At 39.7% G+C, this 7593-nt stretch overlaps 1 protein-coding gene across 2 annotated transcripts; it reads left to right on the top strand.

Moving 5' to 3' along the window:
* Nucleotides 1–1414: 1414 nt before the first annotated feature.
* On the top strand, nt 1415–7356 carry LOC116360153 (CD209 antigen-like protein C). Of its 2 annotated transcripts, none has more exons than XM_031814921.1 (6): nt 1415–1670; nt 5059–5172; nt 5270–5587; nt 5724–5848; nt 5949–6049; nt 7050–7356. In XM_031814921.1, exons 1-6 carry the CDS (start codon nt 1529–1531, stop codon nt 7195–7197), a joined length of 948 nt encoding a protein of 315 aa, XP_031670781.1. In that variant the 5' UTR covers nt 1415–1528; the 3' UTR covers nt 7198–7356. The 2 variants fall into 2 exon arrangements, with proteins under 2 accessions (XP_031670781.1, XP_031670782.1); XM_031814922.1 differs by having other exon boundaries at nt 5074–5172.
* The last annotated feature ends 237 nt before the right edge of the window (nt 7357–7593 follow it).

The following is a 7593-nucleotide window of genomic DNA, read 5'->3' on the forward strand; positions in this document are numbered from 1 at the left end:
AGCTCGAGGGTTTGAACTTGCAACCTTCTGGTTACTAGTCCAACGCTCTAACCACTAGGCTACGCTGCCGCCCCCTAACCTGTAGTTAGTACTACGTCCAACCTTTGACTCTGTCCCTGTATCTAATGAGCTGTGTGATGCTTTCTCTCCTCCTGTGGAATAGAGTAGAGCTGTAGAGTTGTATAATAGTTCATGTAGGTAGATGTCATGTGGAACATTGGAATCAGTGCAGAGAGAGTTGTGTCATTAGATGTAACCAGTATGTATATGTTATGGGTGGAAATATCAACTTTTTATAATAAATCATGTGGAGGCTATTTATTCTTCTTTCATTTCCCTTAAAACTGAAACTATGGAGATATTGTCAGAACTTCTGCTTTTTCATTCTGAGTAATTCTTCACAGTCAGCATAGATAGAACAAAGACCCCATTGGTCATTGGTGGCCAGTCACAACACAGGGGGAAGTTTCCCCTAGGTACAGATCTAGGATCAGGTTTCCCTCCCCCAATCTTAACCTTAACCATTTGTGGTGGAAATTTGAAACAGACCTAATATCAGCGTCTAGGGGCAACTTCCCCCTACAACACTAATCACAGAGTGAGAGCCATAATGTGGTCTCCATTTGAAGGCTATTTATTTTTTATTTTTTTATTTCACCTTTATTTAACCAGGTAGGCTAGTTGAGAACACCTTTATTTAACCAGGTAGGCTAGTTGAGAACACCTTTATTTAACCAGGTAGGCTAGTTGAGAACAAGTTCTCATTTGCAACTGCGACCTGGCCAAGATAAAGCATAGCAGTGTGAACAGACAACACAGAGTTACACATGGAGTAAACAATTAACAAGTCAATAACACAGTAGACAAAAAGGGGGAGTCTATATACATTGTGTGAAAAAGGCATGAGGAGGTAGGCGAATAATTACAATTTTGCAGATTAACACTGGATTGATAAATGATCAGATGGTTATGTACAGGTAGAGATATTGGTGTGCAAAAGAGCAGAAAAGTAAATAAAAAAAACAGTATGGGGATGAGGTAGGTGAAAATGGGTGGGCTATTTACCGATAGACTATGTACAGCTGCAGCGATCGGTTAGCTGCTCAGATAGCAGATGTTTGAAGTTGGTGAGGGAGATAAAAGTCTCCAACTTCAGCGATTTTTGCAATTCGTATGAGTGCTGTAAACTCAGTTAGGATATATGTAGTGTATATGTCAATTAACAGGATCCCAATTTACTTCAGCAGATCCAAAATTGTGATCCTTTGAATTCACACATACATCATATAGCACAATATATAGTCATACAGTGTAGTTTATTATCAAACTAAGGTTGGTGCAAGTCACGTGTTGGCCAGTGTTGTGTCGATTTCACAATTTATCATCCACTGTGGTAGACTGATAAAGAGTTTCACTACCATAAATCACACAGACGCAGGACAGTGCAGGAAGAAGACACAGCTATAGATGTATATTAGAGTTCAGGTTAGAAGTAGAAGTTACTGTATTTGATCACAAGTGTGTTAAGATGTCAGAGGGAGTCTATGAAATCCCAGATGGATTTGAAGACGATGAGCCTGATACCATGAAGAACACAGACATTGATGGCCAAATATATGCCAACGTAAGAACCTTCAAGCCCAGTCCACGAGATGGAGTTGTTGCTTCAGGTAAGATTGCATGAACACACACACACACACAAACACACAAACACACACTACACACTACACACTACACACTACACACTAAACAGGTGAGATTGCCAGTACCTAAACAACACAGAGATCCAGACAGTCAGACACTGTAATATCGATATCCTCCTCAAATATAGACATAGTCCTATGTTTTTACAGCTTTAAAGACATTCTCTAAGATGAGCATACCATTATCAACACATGTTTTTACAGCTTTAAAGACATTCTCTAAGATGAGCATACCATTATCAACACATGTTTTTACAGCTTTAAAGATATTCTCTAAGATGAGCATACCATTATCAACACATGTTTTTTCTCTCTCTCTCTTTCCATTACATTTTCAAATGCAAATAGTACGTGGCTTCTATAATACATCTTCTCGACTGTATGTAATGAAACCTAAGATGACCTGGGGTACTACTGTAAGAAATAACACGTAAAAAACAAAAACTGCATAGTTTCCTAGGAACGCGAAGCGAGGCGGCCATCTCTGTCGGCGCCGGAAGTGTAATCTGTGTGTGTGTGTGTGTGTGTGTGTGTGTGTGTGTGTGTGTGTGAGAGAGAGAGAGAACGTTGTCATGGTAGGTTGAGAACGTTGTCATAGTAGGTAGTAGGATTTCATGTTAAACAACACTTATATGTTTTGTTCGATAAAGTTCATATTTATATCCATAAACCTCAGTTTACATTGCCGCCATATTCAGAAACGCCTCCAAAATATCCGGAGAAATTGCTGAGAGCCACATCAAATAACAGAAATACTCATCATAAACTTTGATGAAAGATACATGTTTTACATAGAATTAAAGATACACTTGTTCTTAATGCAACCGCTGTGTCAGATTTCAAAAGCTTTACGGCAAAAGCACAATATTCAATAATCTGAGAACAGCATTCAGCCACAAAAGGAAGCCATACAGTTACCTGCCAAATTGTGCAGTCAACAAAACTCATAAATAGCATTGTAAATCTTCACTTACCTTTGCTGATCTTCGTCGGAATGCACTCCCAGGACTCCCACTTCCACAAGAAATGTTTGTTTTGTTCGTTAATGTCCATCATTTACGTCCAAATAGCTATTTTGTTAGCGTGTTTGGTAAACAAATCCAAAGTCAGGAAGCGCGTTCACTAAAGCAGACGAAATGTCAAAAAGTTCCATAACGGTCAGTAGAAACATGTCAAACGTTGTATTGAATCAATCTTTAGGATGTTTTTAACATAAATCTTCAATAATGTTCCAACCGGAGATTTCCATTGTCTTCAGAAGTGCGATGGAACAGAGCTCCCTTTCATGTGAACGCGCATGGTCAGAGCATGGTCAGGTCATGATAGACCTTACTCATTCCAGTCTCATTCGGCCCCACTCACAGTAGAAGCATCAGACAAGGTTCTACAGACTGTTGACATCGAGTGGAAGCCGTAGGAAGTGCAAACTGACCCATATCCCACTGTGTACTCAATAGGTGATGAGTTGAAAACCTACAAACCTTAGATTTGCCACTTTCTGGTTGGATTTTGTTCCTGGGTTTTTGCCTGCCATATGAGTTCTGTTATACTCACAGACGTCATTCAAACAGTTTTAGAAACTTCAGAGTGTTTTCTATCCATAACTAATAATAATATGCATATATTAGCAACTGGGACTGAGGAGCTGGCAGTTCACTCTGGGCACCTCTGGGCACCTTTTCATCCAAGCTACTCAATACTGTCCCTGCAGCAATAAGAAGTTTTAACAAGGTCTACCATCTTCCTGATGAAATGTGATTAAATACTTTAAACAGTGTTACCTGGACCCACACAGATGGCAGAACATTACTTAGAGGAAACTGACTCACACAAAATCAATGCTAATAGAAGGTGAGAATGACTCACAACCTTCACTGTTCAAGGGACAACGTGTAGGTTACCTACGGCAACACAATTCACCAAGCACCAGTGGACCTGTCTGCTACATACCCACACACTCATCATGGTGTCTATCTGCTGCTGTGTCTCTTTCTGGAGGTTGTTGTCTTCTCAAACCACTGTACGTTCTCAGGTGTGAAGTCCTCCCTACACCTATAACACTGTACGTTCTCAGACACAGCAGACTGTTACACTAAAGCAGCTGTTTAACAGGATACAGTATATCACAGAATATACTGTCCATTGTACTGTGTGTAGATCCATAAAGTACCAAAGTATATTTTAAGGGGGCAATTACAATTCGCCTTTATATGGAGGATATTTATGCTAATGTGGACAGGGAGAGCTGTGGACAGGATACTGTGAACAGGAGCACAGATAAACAACCTGAATCTCAGAACACTGGTAAGTACACAGTAGTCATAGAGACACACATGTGGAAGTTTAAACTAATGGTTCTTATCCTTCCACTTGCCGCATAAACAATTGTGCCTATGTTAATGTGATGAGTTTGGCCGATGCCTCATGCCCCAAGGCTTCAAAGTCAACTGAGTAAAATAAACTGTAACAAACAGATGATTAAATATTCAAAAAACAGAATACAACGTGTCTTCCAAATATAGGTCTTACTTCACAAGGGAACGCTTTGGAATTGATATACTTGTGGAAAAGGATACATGAAACACTAAATACTACATCTCATAAAGGAAGGTTGTTCCTTTAAGACTCATTGCATTTGTATTATTATGTACGTAAATCCGAGTCAATCCATTTACTGTAATATGTTTCATATGATATGTATCAATTTGTGGATGTCCATGTGTCACGGCTGTGGAATGAAGAGAACCAAAGCGCAGCATGGTGATCGTACATATTCCCTTTATTTAGGATGACGCCGACAAAAAACAATAAACAATTCAAAACAACCGTGAAGCTATGTGCCACAAACAAAGTTAACTTCCCACAAGGAAAGGAGGGAAAAGGGCTATTTAAGGATGGTTCCCAATCAGAGACAACGATAGACAGCTGTCCCTGATTGAGAACCATACCCGGCCAAAACATAGAAATAGGAAAACAAAAACATAGAATGCCCACCCCTAATCACACCCTGACCAAACCAAATAGAGACAGTAAAAGGCTCTCTAAGGTCAGGATGTGACACCGTGATCCATTTTGTATGTTACAAATGAATATTTCTATGATGTTACGATTTACATTTTGTACGAAATACAATTTGTATATGTTACGAATGTCTTAAACATATGAATTCTACTAACATTAGCTAGCTGGATACCGTTAGCAAGGCTAGGAGATAACTATAACTGGCCACTATATTTCCTGTTAATGTGAACAGCTGTATCTTTAACAACCACAAGTCCCCCTCAACAGGTAGAGAGATGGGGTGAGAAAACATCACTTTAAAAGTGTGATTGTGTCTCATTGATGCTATGTACAGTACCTGTGTCCACAGAGCCTGATAGCTCAGGGAAGAGACTCTTCCTAGTTGCTGCAGTGTGTCTGGGGCTGCTGTGTGTTCTACTGGCTGGGATCATAGGCCTGTCTGTCTACTGTAAGTCTGAAGTTATAATTCCTACAATTCACCAGCATTCACCTACAATTCACCAGATTATCTATTTTATTGATACACTTTGTTGTTGTTATAACAGATGATGGGGTCTCTAAGAGCTTCTTAGCCTATAAAACCAACACATCTGCAGAGATCAAACAGCTACTGACCAGCCACAACAACCTGACTAAAGAGAGATACCAGATACAGACCAGTTACAACACCCTGACTAAAGAGAGAGACCACATACAGACCAGATACAACACCCTGACTAAAGAGAGAGACCAGCTACAGAATAGTTACAGCACCCTGACTAAAAAGAGAGACCGGCTACAGACCAGTTACAACACCATGACCAAAGAGAGAGACAAGCTACAGACTGAGATACATTTTCTTAGCGGGAGGCTTACCAATCTCAGTGAGTAAACCTACAGTAATAAATTATCATTAATACCACACAACTTATCATCAGTCTGTGTTCTTTCAATAAGTTTCCAGTGTGATAAATTGAAGGAAATGCGTATGTCATCAATATATTCAAACCTGTCCTAAAGGCTGGCAGAAGTTTGAATCCAGTTGGTACTTCCTGTCTACTGAGTCTAAAACCTGGAAGGAGAGCAGAGAGGACTGTCTGAAGAGAGGAGCAGACCTGGTGATCATAAACAGTGATAAGGAACAGGTGAGAGAAAGAGGGAGAGGGAGAGGGAGTGGGGATGGGTGTGCAAGGGGTAAATATGATCAAACATAAACGTCTGTTAATCTATCTTTCTCAACAACAGACATTTCTCTTCAACCTCAAGAAGAGAGTCTGGATTGGTCTGAATGACTCTGTTAAGGAGGGGACCTGGAAATGGGTGGACGGCACCCCACTGACCACAAGGTGAGAGATGATAACTAATCTGTCAATAAGGCTCCATTCAACATGTTTCTATGCAGGTTACTGATATTGATGATAGCAGTCAACGCAGTTACCTATAAAATGTTGACATATTATTTAGTATTATGATGTTGTAACTGTGATGTCTGACTGTTTTTAACCATGTAGGTACTGGTATTAACCATGATATCTGACTGTTATTAACCCTGTGGGTACTGGTATTAACCATGATATCTGACTGTTATTAACCCTGTAGGTACTGGTATTAACCATTATATCTGGCTGTTTTAACCCTGTAGGTACTGGTATTAACCATGATATCTGACTGTTTTTAACCCTGTAGGTACTGGTGTTAACCATGATATCTGACTGTTTTTAACCCTGTAGGTACTGGTATTAACCATGATATCTGACTGTTTTTAACCCTGTAGGTACTGGTATTAACCATGATATCTGACTGTTTTTAACCCTGTAGGTACTGGTATTAACCATGATGTCTGACTGTTTTTAACCCTGTAGGTACTGGTATTAACCATGATGTCTGACTGTTTTTAACCCTGTAGGTACTGGTATTAACCATGATATCTGACTGTTTTTAACCCTGTAGGTACTGGTATTAACCATGATATCTGACTGTTTTTAACCCTGTAGGTACTGGTATTAACCATGATGTCTGACTGTTTTTAATCCTGTAGGTACTGGTATTAACCATGTTATCTGACTGTTTTTAACCCTGTAGGTACTGGTATTAACCATGATATCTGACTGTTTTTAACCCTGTAGGTATTGGTGTTAACCATGATATCTGACTGTTTTTAACCCTGTAGGTACTGGTATTAACCATGATATCTGACTGTTTTTAACCCTGTAGGTACTGGTATTAACCATGATGTCTGACTGTTTTTAACCCTGTAGGTACTGGTATTAACCATGATATCTGACTGTTTTTAACCCTGTAGGTACTGGTATTAACCATGATATCTGACTGTTTTTAACCCTGTAGGTACTGGTATTCCAAACAGCCTGATAATGCAGGTCCTAATGGGGACGAGGACTGTGCTGAGATACACAAAGACCAGAGTCCTCTAAAGGCATGGAATGACATGTCATGTGACAGCAAACTCAACTGGATTTGTGAGAAAGCGGTTTAAAATCACCATGACAACATGCTGTAAAACATACAGTAGCCTACAGTGCACAGAACTTCTTCCTCTGTCTCTGTCTCTCTCTCTCTTTGTCTCAAACTCAGACACAAATGTTGAATTTATTTGTATTAGTATATTAATAAAAGTCCTACTTGTTTCCTGACATTGTAGCTTCCTGTTTACCAGAGTCAACATGAAGATAGTACATCAGACTCTGCAATATGGGTCTCAAAAGAGGGGAGTTAAGTTGTTATTTTCAGTGGTTCAACGAACTCCTCGACCAATCAGGTTCATTTAGAGAGAACAGAGCTGCGTCCGTTTCTGTTGTCATCTCCTCCTCACTGGTTAAGCCTTCCCATCCTCAATATCCACTTGGAGCAGTTTGTAGTCTAAAATCTATTG

This window comes from Oncorhynchus kisutch, unplaced genomic scaffold (genome assembly GCF_002021735.2).
Source record: "Oncorhynchus kisutch isolate 150728-3 unplaced genomic scaffold, Okis_V2 Okis07a-Okis12b_hom, whole genome shotgun sequence".
NCBI lineage: Eukaryota > Metazoa > Chordata > Actinopteri > Salmoniformes > Salmonidae > Oncorhynchus > Oncorhynchus kisutch.

Excerpts from the sequence above, each read along its gene's own strand:
- LOC116360153 (XM_031814921.1), top strand. The coding sequence starts at position 1,529 with ATGTCAGAGGGAGTCTATGAAATCCCAGATGGATTTGAAGACGATGAG. Across the intron at positions 1,671-5,058 it reads AGATGGAGTTGTTGCTTCAG|TACCTGTGTCCACAGAGCCT; the intron begins GTAAGATTGCAT and ends TGCTATGTACAG. Across the intron at positions 5,588-5,723 it reads CGGGAGGCTTACCAATCTCA|GCTGGCAGAAGTTTGAATCC; the intron begins GTGAGTAAACCT and ends CCTGTCCTAAAG.